The following is a 20,253-nucleotide window of genomic DNA, read 5'->3' as shown; positions in this document are numbered from 1 at the left end:
ACTCTCTTCTGGAAAATGAGGCTCAGAGAGGTAATGTGACTTGCCCAGGGTCACACAGCAATAAATGGTGTTTTAAACTCCCATCACTACGGCACAGCAGAATCACGGTGAATTGCTGTGGGACTGAGGCTGCCAGGATAACATCAGCCTTCAGTGGTCTGGACCGTCTGAAGCAGCAGCAGCGGACCAGGCGACAGGCGACGGACCTCGGCAGCCAGCGTGCCTTCCATTAAGCAGAAGCCTCATCTCAAGACCCCAGTCCGGGCACTTAAAATCAGGGGGCTGGAATATAAAAGCTAAAGCGGACCTGATGTGCTAGGGATCCCAGTCCCATTTCAGAGATAGGAGGACTGAGGCCTGGAAAGGAGGAAAAAACATCTCATCATGTCTGCGAATACGCAGAAGACTGCTTGCTCCTCACTCCCAACTGGAGCCGGGCCACCCCTGCCCCGGAGCCCAGCTGGGGATCGGAAGCCCCCCCTACCCTGGGCCCTCTCCACCATGCCCCCCTTACCATGTTTGCTGGGCTGGAAGGAGCCGCCCCACAGCTGGTGCTTCCCAGCCCACAGGTCCAGCTGATAGACGTCGGCCTGGACCACGTCATCTATGGGCATGTAGCAGACGCACACTGCACCTTCTCGGTTCTCGGGGATACAAGTGCGGTTCCTGCAGGCACAGAGGAGGCCTTAGGTCACTGTGTTCATGGTATTCCTGGAACATGACTCACAGGACACATGCTCTACCGGCTTCCCAACTACTCTGCCTCCAGGATCAGATCTGGGAACAGGGGTGTGGTGAGGACAACAGACAAGCCCTGCTCTCCTCGCTGGCCACAGGCAAGGCCACACCCACCACGGACTCCTATATGGCTCTGGCCATGGCCATGGTCCTGGAACTTGGCTCCCCCTTGAAAGCCAGTGAAAGGGAAGAAACAAAGGCACTAAGGAATTCATAACAATGTGAGTATGTGTGTGTGTGTGTGTCTGTCTGAGTGTACCTCTGGGTAGCACCGTTTATCCCAGTGGACAGTGCCCCACGTCTCACAGGCTAGGCTAGGGGTCAGTGAACGTCTTCAGCAAAGTGCCAGATAGCAAATATCTGGGACTTTGAGCGCCATAGTGTGTGTGTCCCCACTATTCAACTCTGCTGTGGTGCAAAAGCAGCCACAGACAATGCAGAAACGAATAGGCATGGCCGCGTGCCAATAAAACTTTATTTACAAAGGCAGGTGGTGGGCCGGGTGTGGGCCTCAGGCCATAGTCTGCAGATCCCTGGTCTAGGCCATTGTACCACACTTTGAAGCACAGCCCTTCCAGCTTGGTATACCTTGGAATGTCTCTGTCGGTGGACCCTATGTTCTGGTGTGACATGCCAGGATGTCCTTTTAACTGCGTGCCTTGGGCACACGATCACATTCTGAGCCCTGCCTAGAAGAGCACCCCAGGAGCTCTGGATGGTTCCAGTGACCCACCTGGAACAACGTATCCCGGGTTTCACGGTCCACCGCACAACACAGCGAACTCTACCACTCACGCTCTATCCCCCAGCCCTCCGGGCCCAGCCTCCCCCAAATCCCAGCTCCACGCCAGGCTTACTCAGACTCTATAAAGTTCAGCTGGTAGGACAGGCGGAGCTCGGCACTGCAGTTGGTGGAACCGTCCATCTCCCACTGACAGACGGAGATGCTGATGTAGTCGGAGAAGCAGCTGGGCTCCTGCAGGACCTTAACACTCCCTGCGGGGATACAGGAATGCTCTGAGCAGCCAGAGTCACACAAGCATGGGGGACATGCATCGGAGGACAAGTTGGAAACCAGCCCAGACAGGACCGAGGAGTCCATCACAAAACAAGGAGACCACAGTCCCAGCTGTGTGCCAGTCTTTAGGGAGCTGGGGGCAGGGCGGCGTTCTGGAGCTTCCCAGCCAGCATGGGGGAAGGTTCCTGAAGCAGAAGAATACCCCGGGAGGTGGGGTCTACCTTTACCTTCTGGAAACTCCACTACTTGCCCCTTTGAGGCCAAATCAAGGAAGTTTCTAACCTAAGAAATTTCTAGTCTAGATTTCTAATAAGTTATCTCAAACTTACCTCGTGTCCAAAACTCGCATCTGGTTACACAACCCCCCCACCCCCTGCGCCCTGCCAAGTGTGTGCTCCCTACTCTGTTCCGTGCTGTCTTTTTCTATCACTTTCTAACACTCTTTACAACTGATTTATAATTAGGACCATTCATCATTAGCTGTCCCCTCCCACTACAGGGTGAGCTCCTCAAGGCCCGCAATCTTTGTTTTGTTCACTGATTATCCTAGGAGCCTGGCATCTAAAGGGCCAGTAAACATTTGCTGAATGAGTGGCCCAATAAAGGAATGAATGGGAGTTGGGGACTTACCAGAGCCTCCTACCCACACCAGGATCAGGCAGCTCACGGGGAATGTGAGCCCAGAGCAAAGCCGCCCCATTGGGAGATCCTAAGATACCTGCTGAGAGAAAGTGAGCCAGGTTAGTGCCAACAATGAGCCCTCTGTGTTCACCAGGCCTGCATGTGCATGCTCTCTCTCTGTAATCATGAAACATGACACAGACTCACAAAGCCCATTATGAAAGCCAAAGAATGCCTTGTCCCAAGAGACACTTCTTGAGAAAAACCCCATGAACTGCTAAATTTAAGCAACCCTGGGACTTTAGAAAGTTCGTAATGCACATTTGCTTGTAAAGGCTCTGATAAGTCCTGCAGCAAAGAAATTTATTTTTCTTTATCTAACCCAACACTTAGCAATTTATTTCCCTACTCAACCTTCGTGTGTGTGTGTTAGAACCCCAAATAAAGCCCTAAAAGATTTACAATTCCTTTAAATACATTTTGGAGATGTTCACATGTTTAGCCTTATAGAGCTGGTTAAATAAATGGTGGTATACCCAAGTAATAAAAATGATGCTTGAGTGTGTGGAGTGTGTTAGACTTATGTCAATGGCCCCAATTCTTCACACCCCTCCTGGATCCACGTAACTTCTCAATGCCTCCACCATTACCACCCCTCTGGGCAGGGCGTTCGCCCCTGCCCTTGGATTATGGGTTCAGTCATGTTACTAGCTTTGGGCAACCAAATATTAGCAAGGGGATGCATTGCAGAAGTGTGCTTTTGCACGACCACTGCCTTGAGAACACAGCCATGCTGGCCTGCGGGAGGATGGTGACATAGGACAATGCCATGTCACAGGCAGTCCCATTCTGCATTAGTCAACAGGCAGCCACTCCCAGTCATGTGAGTGAGCTCCCCAGAGCCATGCAGCCGACCTGAGGCTGGCCACAGGTGCACAGCTGAGCCCAGTAAGCTCAGCCCAGCCCAGTTAAGTTGGCCCGCTGGACCTGAGCTAAACAAGCATCTCTTGTTAAACACTCCTGGGGTTTTGCCATTCTGTCTCCGGTCATCACCCCACAACTCTGACTTCTAACCCCGTAGAGTCCCTTTGTGTTTGTGTTTTACGTGAATGGAATCGTCCACTGCCCCTTCTGTGTTAATGGCATCCCACAATACATGACTGGGGAATAAGAATCAGAAAGGACAGACACCCCCCCCCAAAAAAAACCCCACAATGCAAATTCCCCCAAAATTACAAGGCCTAGCAATAACTCCTGTACACATTCATATCAGTGCTTCCAGATTTGTATCTGTACAAACAGGGAGATAAATACGAACTTTATTAATTTTACTTAGAGCATCCTCTGCCTACTAAAACTTCAATTTTAGTATTTAATATATATTTTTAAATATTTTTATTTGTTTGATAGACAGAGATCACAAGTGGGCAGAGAGGCAGGCAGAGAGAGGAGGAAGCAGGCTCCCTGCTGAGCAGAGAGTCCAATGTGCGGCTCGATCCCAGGACCCGGAGATCATGACCTGAGCCAAAAGCAGAGGCTTAACTCACTGAGCCACCCAGGCACTCCTAGTATTTAATAGATTATTAAATATCATTCCATACCACTGTAGATCGAAAGCATCAAATTCGTAGTATCCCCCATGGGTTGCCATTGGATTTTTAGCCTTTGTTTATTATTGTTATTGCTTTGTTGTTATACACAGTGTGGTAATTGTGCCCATCCTCGGAGAACCATCACCCCATATTCCCCTGATCCTTGCCTTAAGCTTTTTTTTTCCCTTTTTTTAAAAAAAGATTTATTTATGTATTTCAGCAGGAGGAGGGGCAGAGGGAGAGAGGCAGGCTCCCCGCTGAGCAAAGAGCCCCATACCAGGCTCGATCTCACGACCTGCTTGTGACCTGAGCGGAAATCAAGAGTTGGACACGCAACCAACTGAACCACCCCGGTGTCCCTTTATCTTTTTCTTCCTTTCTTTCCCTTTTTTAAAAAAAGTATGTTGTTGATCTTTTCTCATATTACAAAAGCCACATTTGATCACTGCAGAAAATTTAGAGAAGAGGGACAGAGCAAACAAGCAAAAAAAGAATGCCTGTAATTCCATCACCTGGGAAAACACCACTGGCGACCTTTTTGCGTGTTTCTCATCTTTTCTGTGAGTGTCTGGTTCAACAGAATGGGCTGGTACAACCTCTCCTGTTTCAGAGTGTGTGTATTTCTATGCCATGAAATACTGCTCAACACCCCTCTTGGCAAAGGCTATGTAGTGGGCTTCCTGAAGTTTAAACACCTGCTCTGTCACTCCTTGTGAGCCTGAGCAAACGGCCCTGTGCCTCAGTTTCCTACCCTGTAAAGAGGAGCTAATAACAGCTCCCATCTGACTGGGGTCTCGTGAACACTACATGAGCTGACACGGTCAGAGTCCCAGTAGTCACTGGTCACTTTTGTTAAGAAAAACCCTTAGACGTGAATGCCCATGGGGGACAGGGAGTGTGTACTTTTCCCCCCGCAACGCTCCAAGCACATAATGCCAAAAGCCCTCTAAAAAGCAAGGTACTGAGGTATGTTCCCAACAATGCTGAGAGCACCTGCCTTCCCCACCCCTGCGTGGGTCTCTATCGTGGCTTCCAGGTTCCTTCTGCTGCTTGGTAGCTGCATGCTGTTAAGGCAGTTACCCTATCTTTCACAGCGTCAGCTTCCTTATCTGCAAAGTGGAAACGATACCAAGCTCAATCTCAAGGTCGTACAGCGAAAAGGAAGTGAGGTGTGTACCTCAAGCCGTCTGCACCCAGTGCCTGGAGCACAGGAAGGCCTTCATGCCTCTGTTGGAAGCTCTCCACTTGCAGGACCTCCCCGGCCGGCACTGCCTCCCTCCCTACCTGGCCCAGCACCTGTGCACAGCCTCCTGCCACCCGCACATCTTCGCTTCCGGCTGCCCTTGGAACGCACCGAACCCGTTCCCACCTCCAGACCTTTCCTCTTGTGGTCCTTCTTGGTCTCTCTACTTCTCTGGCATTTATTCATTCGTTTGCCCATAATGGATAAATTACCCCACAACACTGCAGTGTATCTTTCAAAAGAAAGGACGTTCATTCTCCTACATAGCCACGAGGCAACCATCAAAAGCAGGCACTTAACACTGAGGCATTACTGCCATCGGATCCCAGACCCTACCTATTTCCAGCTTGTTAACTGCCTCCGTAATGCTCTTTGTAAGTCAAGGACCCAGGCTATGATCGTGTGTTACACCTGATCATCACGCCATCCCAGCGCCCAGGTCTTGGCTTCGAGGACCGTTCCACACCGAATGGAGCAAGGGCTCCTTGAAGAAGCGGCTGACCACAGGAGCAGGGAAAGTGCACGATAAGCCTGGAATCCTTGCCTCAGAAAGTAAAGACGCACCCCAAGAATGGTGGGGATTCGTCAAAAAAGACACAGGACCCAGCTAACGGTATTCGGGGCTCAAACAGGCACGACTGAAGCATTGCAATAAACATATAGTAATTGATTTTAACTCTTGGAGTCAAACAGGGCACCAGAGTCTGTTCTGTTTTAGATCAACATGTGGGGGGAAGGGGGCAGATCTATGTCTCCGTGGCAACCTTTAAGTATCTCCCCACAAAATCTGTACGGCTTATTAATTTAATGAGTCAGAATACTTACTAACTTTCCAACGTTCCATATATTCTACACAATACTTCATATAGGATACAATTGTATCTAACTTTAGGTACAGAAACCTGGCAGCGACCACCTTCACCAATCGCCAGGAATGGGAACAAATCAAGGTGGGGAGCTTTCTGAAACTAACCCCCCCACCCCCAAGAACACAGCCTTGTTTCTCGGCTGTTCCTGCCCCAAGTGCACAAATTGCAAGGAAGCATCAAACTTAACCGAGACCTGGTGTCCTCTACAAGGTTCCAGAACTCTTCCTCTGACGGGTTCACACATGCCCACAGCATCCTGTGGCGGAAAAGGTGAAATACAAAGTTCAGGTAGCTTTTCCTCTGATAAGTTCACACATGCCCACAGCATCCTTCGGCAGAAATGGCAAAGGTGTCACTTGAGCTCTGATTTTGAATAAAGAGAAACAGAGAGGGCAAGAAAACATGGACAAAGTCACACAGCAGAAGAGCTACTATGATAAAGTCCAGCCACCCGGGCAGGGGAGACTAAAACATGACATCTGTAGCAGTCAGGGTGGCTATCTTTGATCTGTTCCAGAGGGCACATCCAAATACAGGCACATGTATGCCCATAACCGCGTGTGCACGCACATGCTCACGCGCGCGCACCACACACACGCACATGCCAGCTGGCTTCATGGACAAGCAGGGGCTGCATTCAGGGGAAGTCACAGCCTTCGACGAGCAGTAACAGAAGAGCCTCCCTGAATATCACAGGGATGGAGGACAGAGATGCGATAAATAAGAGATGTAAAAAGAGGAATTACCAAGTGCGTGGGTCAAGCATATGGCAGGAGAAAATAATTTCAAGTTTACACTCTCAATCATGGGATTCCTGACCCACTGGAGTTGGCAGGCAACTCCAGGCTTCACTGCCAACCCAAACAGTGATGCCCTGCACATATTCTCTCTCTGACAGGCTGCAGTTCCCTCTCCCTCCACAGACGCTCATCTCCAGGTCACAGCTGAGCAGAACTGATGAGTGGAAACTGTTTCCTTGGGTCCAGCCAAAGATTGGTGTCAACAAAATCCCACCTGTCAAGTACTTACATTGTGCTTGGCACTTAGCTAAGGGCGTTAGGAGCATTACTTTATTGAATCTGCCAAGAACCCTGCAAGACGGCCTGTTAACCCCACTTTCCATCTGGGAGAACTGAGGTCAGAGAGGTCAAGTAACTTGCCCATCAGGGTCCACAGCTGGCAAGAGGGGAGAGCTAATGTCAGAACCCAGGTCTGTTGTCTTCTGAGTCCAAAGCGCATTCCAGTACATTGGTGTCTTCACCTTCTTCTAGAACTACAGCATGAACCCAACTTGATGAATGAAACAAGCCAGGAAGAGCCGGCCCTCCTGCTTGTCAATTTCAAACATCAGCAGCCCCAGCACAGGACCAGCAACAGCAGGAAAGACCTAGGGCTTAAGTCTACAAACTCCCCACAAGCAGCTTAAAAAAAAACAAACAGACATAAAAGCTACTGGAAGTCATATTAACAGAGATAGGAGCACTAGGACAAGGGAGATGACTGCCCAATCACACCTGTGCATCCCTTTGGAAGAAACACTGCAGGCTTGAATAAAACTTGGCTAGAGAATGGTAACTGACACACAGGGCCGGAAAATCCCAGAAGGCCTAGAAAGGCTTAGCCTAAAGGCTCTGCCCCCTACATCCTACATGCTCATCATTCGCTGAACAAACATGATATTTACAGCATGCCAAGTTTCACCCATTAAATTTTGCATTTCCTTTTAGGAGTTCATAGATCTCCCCACAGCCAAAGTAAGGACTTCGGGTCAAAGACCCCTCTTCTAGGCAATGAGCAGTTTTTAAGGGTTTGAACAATGACAAGATTTTCCAAAAACCCAGTCTGGCGCTGAGAGAAGGATCAGGTAGGGCAAGGGGGTAAGTTAGGAGTTCCTGCAGACGTGACTCACATTGTTTTCTTCCCCACGCGGGGAGGGATGGGCAGAGTCATTTTAAAATCAGGCCATGAGGGGCGCCTGCGTGGCTCAGTGGGTTAAGCTGCTGCCTTCAGCTCAGGTCATGATCTCGGGGTCCTGGGATCGAGTCCCGCATCGGGCTCTCTGCTCAGCAGGGAGTCTGCTTCCCTCTCTCTCTCTCTGCCTGCATCTCTGCCTGCCTGTGATCTCTGTCAAATAAATAAATAAAATCTTAAAAAAAAAAAAAAAATCAGGCCATGAGGGGCGCCTGGGTGGCTCAGTGGGTTGGGGCCTCTGCCTTCCGCTTGGGTCATGATCCCAGGGTCTCAGGATCGAGCCCCACATCGGGTTCTCGCTTAGCAGGGAGCCTGCTTCCTCCTCTCTCTCTGCCTGCCTGCTTGTGGTCTCTGTCCAAAAAATTAAAAAAATCTTTAAAAAAAATAAAATAAAATAAAATCAGGCCATGAACTCCCTGCTCGTTCGCTTCACTGACCTCTGGGTCCTGAAGGACGTCCCCCCCCAGGGGCCCGCGGAGAGACGCCCACAGTTCACGGCCCCGCCAAGAGGAGCATCTCCGACTTGAAATAAAACCCAAGCCCCAGAGCGCAAACGGCGCATCCAAAGGGCGCACCCTGTGTGATTCCATTTATGTTAACATTCTTGAAATGACAAAACTATAGAAACGGAGAACAGATTCACGGCTGGCGGGTAGGGAGCGAGGTCCGTGTGGCTATAAAAGGCAACACAAGGGATCCCCGCATCGCTGCGGCTGGGCTGGGGACGCAGACTCAGCACGTGACCACACTGCCCGGCACCAACTACGCACATGCGCAGTAACGCGCGCACGCGCAGATGCGCCCGAGGAAACAGGTGCCTCCGGAGCGAGAGCAGGGGGTGTCCATATGCGGGTCGTGGTGCGCTACTGCCGCTTCCGAAGCCGGTGCTCTTGGGGGAGCCCGACTCTATGCTTTCTTACGACTGCAGGTGAGTCACAAATATCTTAAAAAGCGTAAGAAAATGCAAAACCCAAACCAAGCAAAACCACCAAAAACCCCTGAGCCCCGTGATCGTCTGGCCCCTGCTACACGTTCCACCCTTTCCCCTGCACCGCCTCCCGGTCCCCCACAAGTCTTCCGTCCCGCCGGCTTCTGAGCACCGGGACATGCTCCAAGCCTTTACACCCAGAAACCCCACCTACTGAGAGGTCCCCCGTTACCTCTTATCACAGCACCCTGTTTATTCCTGTCAAATGCTTATCACCATCTCTAATGGTATCACGGAGGTTACACGTGCGAATGTTTGTTTTATTTCAGGATGTAGATAGCAAAGATTGAAAGATCCTACTGTAAAAATGTTTTCAACGTCCCCAGGTCAAAATACACCATTAAAAAAAAAAAAAAAAAAAAAAGCAAAGACCTGGATAACATAGCAATCTACACTGCAGAGGGTTAAGGGCCTTCATATATAAAGAAGTTTAGAAATCAATAAGACAAAGGTCCCTTTACGAAAAAGAGGTAAAGAGGGTGCCTGGGTGGCTCAGTGAGTTAAGCCTCTGTCTTCGGCCCAGGTCATGATCTCAGGGTCCTAGGACAGAGCCCCACATCAGGTTCTCTGCTGGGGGTGGGGTGGGGAGCTTGCTTCCCCTTCTCTCTCTGCCAGCCTCTCTGCCTACTTGTGATCTCTCTCTCTCCATGCCAAATAAATAAATAAAATCTTTTAAAAAAGAAAAAGAGGTAAAGGACCTAAGCAATTCACCCAAAACATATTTCATCTTGGCAAAATAGGAAACACTCTCATTCTGCTTATTAGCTCATGACGTTGGGAGTGTCAAAGATCACCTGTAGCATTTAAATTTCTCTATATACATACTGTTTGTCTCCCGACCATGAGAATACAAGCCCCAAACCCCAAGAGGGCAGAGCTTTATGGCCGTTGTTTTGTCCCCAGGACCCGAACAGTGCCTGACACGTATGTAGTGCTCAGTAAACATCTATTAAATGTTATTCCTTGAAAGTCAAGAGTAACAAATTCTAGAATCTATTTTTAAACACTGAGTACCAGGTTTTTGCTTATGGTAATGGCTATGCACACAGCTCTATGAGGGGGGCCTTTAACCTCCCCCCTCTTTTAAAGATGAAGAGACTGAGGCACAGAGAAGTTACAAGCTGCCTGAACCCAGGCAGCCTCGCTCCAGTACCCATGTGCCTGACTGCTGACTCTGCTGCCTTTCGAAACGCAGCCCCTGCCACCCTGGGATGTGGTGCTGTTGGCCGCAATTGAGGGTCAGAGGCAGCAAGTGACAAAGCCAAGGTCAGGGAGGGAGGAAGCAGCCCTTGGTGAGAATCTGAGCCTGCCACACGTGGGAAAACCCTCCTGTTGGCAGTGAGGTACTCTTAACTTACTCTTTATTTGGGAGGACGTGAGTGGCAAGTCTTGAAATGTCAGAAGCCAGCAGCAGTCGGGAAGTGACCTGGCAGCTCTTCCTGAGCCCGATGGGGTGCAGGGCCTCCTGCTCTCCTCTCCTCTTCCCTCTCTTGACCACAAACCGGCTTGAAGGGGGGCTGGATGGGCAGAGAGGATGTAGCCAGTCCCATGACAAGCGCACATGAAGAGGAAGCCAGGGACAGTGGGGGCTCCGGGTGGCCTCGCTGGGGAGCCGCTGACCCCCGGAGCTCCAGACTGTAGTCAGCCAGGAGCTTCCTCTGTCCTCTGGGACAGCTGGGCTCCTGGCAGGGGGCCAGAGACACACTCCTCCCCGGAGCAGCAGCCTTCCCAGAACTGCTGCCCGGCTGGGGTTCCCAGAACCGGCAGCTGCGTCAGTGGCCCCACCCAGCTGGTGATGCAGGCCCAGCCAGGGTCCCAAAAATGGCCTGGCCTCTGCCTCCTTGGCTCGCAGCCCAGCGGGTGGACGGGACAGGTGGCGGTAGGCCGGTCCTACTCACCCACGGGTGTTCCTGCTGTATTTTCTGAGCGCCTACTATGTGCCAGCAACCACCGAAGCGGAAAGCCATTCATTCATTCACTCATTCACCCATTCGATTCTTCCTCCTTCCCTTTGACAAATACTTGGAAAGAGAAGTTACTGGAGGTTTCTGAGCAGAGATATGACCCTATGAGACTTTTCAATCCATCCCTCTGGTTGTGTGTCTGAAAGGCCTATGGGGTCAAGGGCAGAAGCAAGCACTGGTGAGGAGCCTACTGCACTGGTCCAGGCAGCAGGTGCCGGGAAGGATTAGCAGGAACGGGCCGACTTCTAGATCGGCTGAAGGGAGAGCCAACGGGATTCGCCAACAGAATGGACTTTGGGAAGAGAATGGATCGGGGTTGAGCGACCCATCAGGGGTTGAGGACTTTGTTCCTGAGCCACCAGAAGGCTGGGGCTGACCTGGATCAGGTTGCCATGGAGTTGGGGGGAGGGGCGTGTGAGAAAGACGCCTGCGGGGGGGGCAGCAGAGCAGGGGTGTGGGAAACGGCATCAGGAAAGGTAAGGGCTGTTCGGGGAAGATCCACACGGGTCCTCGAGGGTCAGATGTCCCTAGAGGAATGACTGCAAACTCCCCAGGGAGGGCAGGGGTGGGTGCGTGGAGAGGGAACAGAATAGCCCGCTGTGGGCTCATGGGGACAGGCAACATCTCATCCAGAGCTCCCCACCCCCCTCAATAAATGACCGTGCGTCTTCTATTCTGTTTTTATTTCTACACTTACCTAGTGCCCCCTTAGTGCCAGGCACTGTTCGAGGTGCTTTAAGTCCTCCCTGTGAGGAGGGGACTACAATGTTTGATCCTGATGGGTCTTAGGAGAGGGAAAGGTCAGGGGAAGGGATGCATGAGGAATGAGGGCACAGCCAGGGAGGAGGGGGAGCACAGCCCAGCTCCCTCCCGACAAGACAGGCCCTTGGCTACAGCAACAGAGAAAGGAGAGGTCACAGGGCCAGAGGACAATACTTTTAAGCAGGCACAGCATGTGATTCAGACTCCGTTCATCCCCAGGGCAGGCTGTTAAGCAGGAGAGAAGCTGTGCATCCGCCTGAAAAGTCCACTCCAGCTTGTGTGTGGAGAAGGGCTGGGGGTTCGAGCCCCATGTGGCTGGGTTAGGAGGGCGGGGGCTGCTGGAGGAGAGGGGCAGACTCAGCCCTGCGTGGGAGGTAGAGGTTAACTTGCTCATGGGTGGAGGTGATGGGGGGAGGGGACTGGGAGGCGGAAGTGGCCTGAGGCTGGGCAGTAGGTGGCAATGGGTGGCGCCAGAAGATCACATGCCCAGCCACACTGTGGACGTGGCGAGTCCAAGCGGGTGGTGGGCCCCTGGAGGGGATCCAGGAGGCAGTATGTTCTACTGGCCTGGAGCTCAGAAGAAGGCTCAGGCTGGAGACAGGCCTGAAAGTCATCAGCTGTGTCTGAACCCCGGGGGTTGTGCAGAGAGAGACAGAGCCTTGTCTGAGAAGGCCAGGAGGGGGCTGGAGACCACGGGACATGGCTGGAGGGGACACTGTCTTGGGGACACTCAGGTTGGCTATACCTGCATTGAGTCCAAGCTGCCTATGGGAAGCCTGCAGAGGTGGGGAGGCCCCACAGAGAAACCTGGAAGCCATGCCCATCCTCAGAATGTCCCCACAGGCCCCAAGGAGGAGGCGGAGCCCGAGGGACCTGCGAATCCAGACACGCGGTCTGGAGTAGCAGCTGACCGCCCCCTCGTCACTGGCAAGCCCATTTCTCTGCTCAGCACCCAGTCCTCGTGGCCTATCACATACGCACGTGTCCTGTGCATGTCCAAAGGCCCTCCCGCCCCGGACACCAGCGCCCACAAGGCCAGGGGCTGTGTCCACCCTGTTCGTTGCTGGGGCCCTAGAACCTAGGACATGCTCAGCACACCCGGTGGGGGGCGGGGGGGGGCAAGGGTATTTGCTGAATGCAACCGTCCCTGATGAAGATGTAGACACAGACCCCCAAGCAGGAATTATCCATTATCCACCTCTCACAGCCAGATAAACACTGACCAGTTCTGGCTCAGAATCTCCCTAGATTCCTTTATGCAGGCCCTGAACTTGGCCACCAGGGAAACTGACCTCGGAGAGCTGGTAATTGGAGCATTACCATGATTATGGCCCCCGCCCCCGGGACACTGATTAGATTTTGGCTGTCTTCGTGACGGTCATGGCTCCCAGCGGGCCCACTTCCTGAGGTCTGTCAAAGTCCCCATGAACGCCCCTCCGTGTCCCCAGTTCCTCCAGCCATTAGAGACCATACCCTGGGCCCTTCCGTCTGTAACGTCCACCCCCACCTCCCAGAATGCCCAGCCTTAGTCTCGGTCACATCAGACTCTGCTCTGCGCTTGAACTTCACCGACGGGCTTAACCCTGACATCAACCCGAAGACTGTGGCAGGTGCAGTTTTATCCCCACCGCAGACGCAGGAAGCATTTGGGCTAGAAGTGGCTTCTGGCCCTGTTTGCCCAGCCCTCACCCCTGAACTGGTCTCAACAACGACCAGAACTTTGCCCCCTGGGCGAACCCAGAGCCGGGCCAATCAGGTCCACACAGGGAAGAGCTGTCTGTTCACTTTCTGTCTGCGGACGGGCACGGCAGGGGAGGAGTCTCCCCCCCCCCCCAGCTCTTCCCATTGTCCACCCCCCCGCCCCTGCTATTATTCCTGGCACAGCCAGGGACACACGGACGGGTGGAGCCACTCAGGCAGGGACCCCGGTGCCTCGGAGACACAGAAGCCTAACTCTGGGCCTGAGTGGCCAGGCCTTGCCCTGATTGTCCGACAGGCCTTGGCAAGCTGGGGTTCCTCTCAGGGCCTCTGTCTCCTCATCTATGAGGTGAGGCAGAACCACTTGCCGCAAGGAGACAAGGAGACCGGGCGGAAGAGGCCCCGTGACAGCAGGGACGGAGCAGAACCAAAGCTCATCTCCAAGCACCACCTACAGGCTCTGAGACCCTGAGTCCCCGACAGTGGCCACATCAGGTCTCACGGGGTCATACGGAAGAGGAAGCTGGGCTCCAAAGGGCAGATCGACTCCGCTGACAAGAAGTTCCAAAGGAGACAAACTGATCTTGGGGTCATAAGTCAGGAACTGTCCTTGGTTTGGGGGGGCAGGAGGGAAGCTTCTGGGGGGGCCTGGCCAAGCTCTGTTTCTAGGCGGCGTTCTGCACATTTCTGCATACCGAGGGAAAAGGCACGAGGCTGTGCACCTGTCTGCACAGAGGGAGGAAAAGGGAAGAAGGAGGAGAGCGGCCATGCCCTCTGGGCTCGGGGCGGCCAGCACCCCCCCCCCACCCCTAGACCCAGCAGTCCTCTCCAGATAGCAATTCCAGCCCCCCTCGGTCTTTTCTGGGGCCACCTGCCTCCGCTCTCATGGCTCACAGCCATACGCCCCACCCAGAGTTGACCCAAGGTTCTACGGGCGCTCAGACCCATGACGGACAGACCCATATGACATAACACATGCCAGCGCGGTGGGCCCAGGGCCAGTCCTGAAGGGCAACTGTCACTCCCACAAAGCTGCTTTTTGTCACCTCCGCAAAGGCCTGGGCATTGCTAGGTCTCTTGACATCTCGAAAAGAAGCTTGAAATCCAGATTTCCATGCCCCTTTTCCCAAGTTTTTAAAATCTGGATAGCAGTTCCTGTTTCAAAACCCACACTGCAAATCTGTAGTCCCGCTTTGGCTTCCAACCACCAGCTGACGTCCTCCAGGGTCGGGGGTGAGGGTGTCCCAGGACACCACCACCAAGACACACAAGCAGCCACAGGGGGAGACCCCACAGCCCCCCTGGGCACCAGCCCCCACAGAGGCAAAGGGCTGCCCTTTCAAAGGTCCCCTGCCCTCTGTCCCTATCAGCTCTTGTTCATTATGGGATGTGGTTGTCAGGGTGATGAGAACGCAGTGGAGCTGGAGAAGCACACCCCCCTCCCCAAATCGCCTGTTCTCTGGGGCCGAGCAGCATCACGGGGGCAAGGGAGGAGAGTCAACATTCTGCAAGCCCCACGCCTTCCTCCTTCGTAGGGGAGGGCCCGCCTGCCAATGCTGCGCTCTCCCAGCCCGGCTCCACCGGTCCGCAAATGTGCCACAGTCTCCCCCCTCGATGTGTACCTCCTGTGCCACCCCCACGGACAGACTGCTCAAACCCTGCTCTTCCCTCAGCCCTTCCCCTGGCTGTCCCTCTGCCCCAGCATCCCTGCCAGTCTCAGCAGTACTGAGCTGTGCCTTCTTTCTCTCCTTTTCGGGACTGGAAGCTGCTCCAGGCCAGAGACCGTGTCTTACTCATCGTCTGTGGGAACAGAGGAGGCAGCCAGCCAGGGGCAGCCGCAGTGAAACTGATCGTCACCCTCGGGGAGGGGTCCCTGCCCTCCAGGTCCGCCTCCACCATCACTGCCTGGAACGTCAGCCCATGTTCACACCCAGTGACTAACGCACGCACGGGGATGTTGGCAGCACTTTTCATATCCACGACTGTCGCTATTTTCACAGGAACTGGAGAGAGAGGCAAAGTGAGTCATAGCCCCATTTTATGGATGAGGAAAGTAAGACCCAAACAGGCCAAAGGACTTGCCGGAGATTACAGAGCAAGCGGGTTGCCAAGTGGAGACTGAGATGTACATTGTTTTTTGTTTTTAATTTATGTGGCTCCAAGAGTAAGGTCAAAGAAAAGTCACGAAAATGCATAGAAAGAGAACAGGTATAGGAATATTAATACCGAATAAAGTGGAATTCAAGGCAACAAAGTATAAAGAGGGAAAGGTGGGTGTTTTATGATAAGAGCAACAATTCACCAAGAAGGTATAAAAATCATGAACCCTCCTTCTACTCATATATTCTATTTCTATGCACCAAACAATATGGGTTTGAAAATAAAGAAAAAACAAAAACAGACACAAAAACAGAAAATATGAATGATGTAATGATCAAGCTTGAGCTCATAGATTTCTAAAACTTTACACCCACCAGAAAATATACATCCCTTCAAATACATGAAGAACATACAGAAAAACTGACCAGAGGGATCTCAACGAATTCTCCATCACTGATCTCACACAAGTCATAAATACTGACCACTATGCAATAAACTTAGACTCTAACAATACAAAGGTAACTTTAAAAAAAAACATGCACCTTCAAAAAAAAAAAGTTTGAAGTGCGTAGCATTTGCAATCAAAAGGGAAATTGTAAATTATTTGAGCAATGAACAACATTGTGTAAGAAAGACCTGTGGAATGAAGCCAAAGGAGTACTTGGAGGAAAAAATACAGCCACTTAGCCTGAAGCAGATTTACTAGAAAACAAGAAAGCCTGAAAACAAGTGTTAGTCTCAGATAAGGAGTTTCAGAATGGAAGAAATTTTGATGGACAGCAACGTAGAAGAGGAGGTTTTAGCTGGAAAGTCCAATTTGAACTCCAAGGGGGATGTAACCACTCAGAAGTATGATTTCAGGTTGTATCAAGAGAGGTATGGGCTCCAAATCCAAGGAGGTGATAGTCTCCCTCCCCCAGTGACTGGGCAGGCTTTGGTGAGAGGCAGTGGGGTTGACTTTGAGCAACTGGATCATGTCTGAAGCCAGACTGAATTCTTTACAATTCCCTGAGTCAGGAAGAATGACTGAAAGAACCAGTACTCTGAATTTCGAATAAGAGAAAAACTGGGCTCAGGTTGGAGGGCGCTGGTTACTACTTCCAAAGGATAGAACCAGAGCCAGAACGTGGACGCTACTGGAAAGTTAATTTGGCTAAATCTCAGGAAAGATTCTTCTCCCAGTTAGAGCTGTCCAGCTGTGAAAATGTGGCTTCTGGAAGGCCTACACTCCATCTCCAGATGCAAGATTGTTAAGAGGCTGCGGCTCCACGGGCTTGGAGGGCTGCCTGTCCACAGATCTGGTGTCTCTCCTCTCCACAGAAGTTGTGTTTCCTCTTTTGAAAAGGCAGAACAGTCTCCTGGCAGAGGAAAACCTCGGGGCCACCCCAGTTCTCCAAAATGGCTGCTGGTGACTCTGCTCCCTCACTTCTGACCAAGAAAGGTAGTGTCTTTTAGACGCTACTCCTTGGGCTGGGTGGCTCAGAACAGCAGTTAAAGGCACAGGCTCCCGGGTCAGCAGCCTCAGGGTTGAACCCAGACTCTGTCCCTTCGGCGTTGTGTCGCCCAGATCAGCCCCCACCCTGAGCCTCAGTTTCCTCCTCGGGGAAATGGGGAGGCCCCTGCTCGCCTACCCACCCATCCTCTTCCACACACCGCCCCCCGCCCTGTGCTTTGGCGTGTCCTCACGGTTTCGGGCCAGGAAGGCTCTCGTTGGTAAAATGGTAAATACAAGGATTCGTTCCTTGGAAACACCATCCTGATGCGGATCCGACCACATGACGTGTTGAAACACTGTGGAGAAGGCGGAGGATGCGGGGGCTGCTGGCTTCACAGCTGTGCTCTGCCACCTGTGTGGCCCTGGCCAAGTCACTCAGCGACTCTGTGCCCACTGCTTCATCTGTAACGTCTGGAGGAGAGCCGCTCCGACTCTGCCAGCTCCTTTCACACGGTGAATGAGGTACCTGCAGGTGTCTCGTTTCTGTTCTACCTCCCCGACCCCCGACCTGTGTTACTTCCCCCTCTCAGTCTTGCTCAATTCCTTCCAGCCACAGCAGTTTTCTTGGGGGTCAGACATACCAAGCTTGGTTCCACCTCGGGGCCTTTGCACCTGCTGTCCCCTCTGCAGGAATCACTCTCTTATTTCCCTGGATGTCCACATGTTTGTTTGTTTGTTTGTTTTGTTTTTTACTTCGGGTCTTGGTTCGAAAGTCACCTCCCTCCCTAGAATGTCCGCTCCACAAGGGCTCTTGCTTCTGTGTCACTGTTGTGTCCCCTGTCCCTAACATGTTTGCTGAGGGAGTGTAAGCCTGGTGCTAACACTCAAGGCATGTGTGTACCAGTTACTTTTTGGTGTGCGGTCCATCCCTTTATAAACCTGCTGCTCAGAAGGACAGTCCTTCCCTTCTAGGAAATGTTCCACTAAACCCAGGGGGCCAAGCTCTCTTCTCCTCACAGGGACCTACTTCCTCCCTCTCTCCCTGTGGCAGCGAGGGGGACTCAGATGCCAGCCCAGCTGGTGATCCTCTCCAGTGAGTCGGCGCCCAGGCCTGTTTAGCGAAGCGGGGGGCTCTCTAAAGCAAACTTGACACCGCTAGGGTGAGAATGAGTCAGTCGGAGCCAAACGTGAACTCTCAGAGAGGCCTGGTCACTTGTTGGGAAGGGAAAGGCATGCATGTCTAGACAGATCTGTGCGCCCAGAGCCAGGGCCAAGCAGCAAGCCGGGAAGTGGGGTTGCTGGGATGGATAAGACCTTCCCTGGGGTTCCCTCCACCTGGCCCGATCTTCCCCCAGCCTCTGCCCCCCCCCAGCAACTTCCTCAATGTCGCTCCTCACAGAGGCTGCCCTGGCGTCCGCACTCGCCCTGCTTTACTTTTCCGCCCAGTCCTGATGGGATATTCCCTGTTCTCCTGTGTGTGAAGTCCGGGCTGACCAGGCATGTCTCGGAATTCACGGTAACTCAGATTACAGAAAGGTCACCTGGTCTAAAATCCCACCCGACCTCACCAGCCTGCCTCCTCACCAGGAGTCCAGCACTCCCCGGATCCCCCACATTCATTCCTCTGCAGTGAGACACACAAGCATTCGTATCGGGGAAGCATAAACAAACACATTAAAGTGCCTCCTGATTAGTTCACCTCAGGTCTCGCTTCCCATGGGGCCATGGAAAAACTTTCAGTTTCCAGAGCCTGGCGACTTCAGCATTAGAAATAAGGCGTGGGGCGGGTAGAGCTGTCTCTATCAGTTTGCTTGTGTTTTGCCTGTCTTCTTAACTGGAACTGAAATTCCAAGACAGCAGAGACTTTGTCCACTGCTCTATCGGGAGCCCCCGGAAATACTGATAAATATTCAAAGAAATAAATGAGCAAACTAGGGGTTGGGTATGGAGAAGTGACTGTCCTAAGAAGAAGAGAAACAGTAATCACTGAGCCGTGGGCAAGGTGTCTATGGAAACTATCTCATGAACACCCCTCCAATACCCATTTTAGTGACAGGCAAACTGAGGCTTAGAGAGGTTCAGCACCTTGCTCGAGATCCCATAGATAGGAAACACCAAGGTCTAAATTTGAACCCAGCACCCCCACCGCCACCTCCAGCCCAGTCTGCAAGCCTGTACTCTCCTCTCTGCCTTGGGCTCTGAAAAGCAGTGACTTCCCGGAAGTCACACATCAGGGACACAACCTGTTTGGTGCAGGACACCCTGGCTACCGCAAGACCCTTCAGTCTCCGCTGGGCTTCTGGTCCACACTCCTGCAAGGGCAAGTTCATACGACACGCAGGCCAGTCACTGGCCTCTCTTCTAGCCTAGCCAAGGGAAGTCAGGTCAGAAATGACCACGGGAAATGCTCAGAAAGCTGTCCCCCCAGGGCTAAAGTGAGCAAAGTGGCACCGTGGGAAGGAACGCAGGCTGGGAAGAAAAGCAGATTCAAATCCCTCCCTGTCTCTTCCAAATATACGGCCTCGGCCAAGGGCACTGCATGCATCCCTGGCAAAATGGGTAGATTAAATCCCATCCAGTGGGGTTCATTTATTTAGTTAACAAACACATTGTGCTCATTCTGTGCCAGGCACTGTCTGGACACTTGACCGTTATCCTTACATTTAATCATCACTACGGTAGTAAAAAGTCATCACTATCCTTTCATAAATGGGAAGACCGAGGTCCTGAGAAATGAGTCAACTGTAAACCCAGCATCTGAACCTCGGCAATCTGGCTCCAGAGCCCTGGCTCTTAACCTCCACACTGTGCTTCTTAATGGGCAAAAAGAGTCATGAACATTTGTTGTGATGTACTATGCGAGGGAATCACGTCAAGTATCTTAAAAAACATGTCCTCAACCTTCACGAAAGTCCAACTTGAAAAATGAGAAGCACCTAGTGTGGGGGCTTCTGCCCCTGCCCCGCTCCCAGGTACCATCAAAGGCAGCTGAGGGCAGTGGGTCACTTGAACCCAAGGTCTCTCCTCCATTCTGTGGGGTAGAGGGGTGGGGATTTGGGGGGGGGGTCCGGGACAGGCCCTCTCCTCCTCTGATGGTGCATTTCAGCTTCATTTCTAAATCAGAGCAGCAGGAAACGGACTGCCTTAGGGGACCACCTCCCTACCCCAGCTTGACCTTTCTGCACCCCCGGGGATCGTGCTGTAGAAAGCACATCAATTAAGTGAGTCACTGCCCAGAATCTAGAAGTCCTCAG

At 52.3% G+C, this 20,253-nt stretch overlaps 1 protein-coding gene across 5 annotated transcripts in view; it reads right to left on the bottom strand.

The window, feature by feature from the left end:
• The window catches only part of IL4R (interleukin 4 receptor), a 35,504-nt gene that overhangs the window by 13,581 nt on the left and 1,670 nt on the right, over positions 1-20,253 (bottom strand). Inside the window, exons 2-5 of one of the 5 annotated variants that reach the window (XM_044232750.1) lie at positions 10,399-10,557; positions 2,387-2,477; positions 1,596-1,734; positions 515-666 (exon numbers count right to left, since the gene is read on the bottom strand). In XM_044232750.1, coding sequence (XP_044088685.1) covers positions 515-666; positions 1,596-1,734; positions 2,387-2,456 — 361 coding nt within the window. In that variant the 5' untranslated portion in view covers positions 2,457-2,477; positions 10,399-10,557. Of the gene's footprint in view, positions 1-514; positions 667-1,595; positions 1,735-2,386; positions 2,478-10,398; positions 10,558-20,253 lie in introns of those variants that run through there. The other 4 variants (XM_044232751.1, XM_044232748.1, XM_044232749.1 and 1 more) reach the window with 4 other exon arrangements.

Source organism: Neovison vison, chromosome 14 (assembly GCF_020171115.1).
Source record: "Neovison vison isolate M4711 chromosome 14, ASM_NN_V1, whole genome shotgun sequence".
NCBI lineage: Eukaryota > Metazoa > Chordata > Mammalia > Carnivora > Mustelidae > Neogale > Neogale vison.
This window is presented reverse-complemented; position numbering and strand designations above follow the sequence as displayed.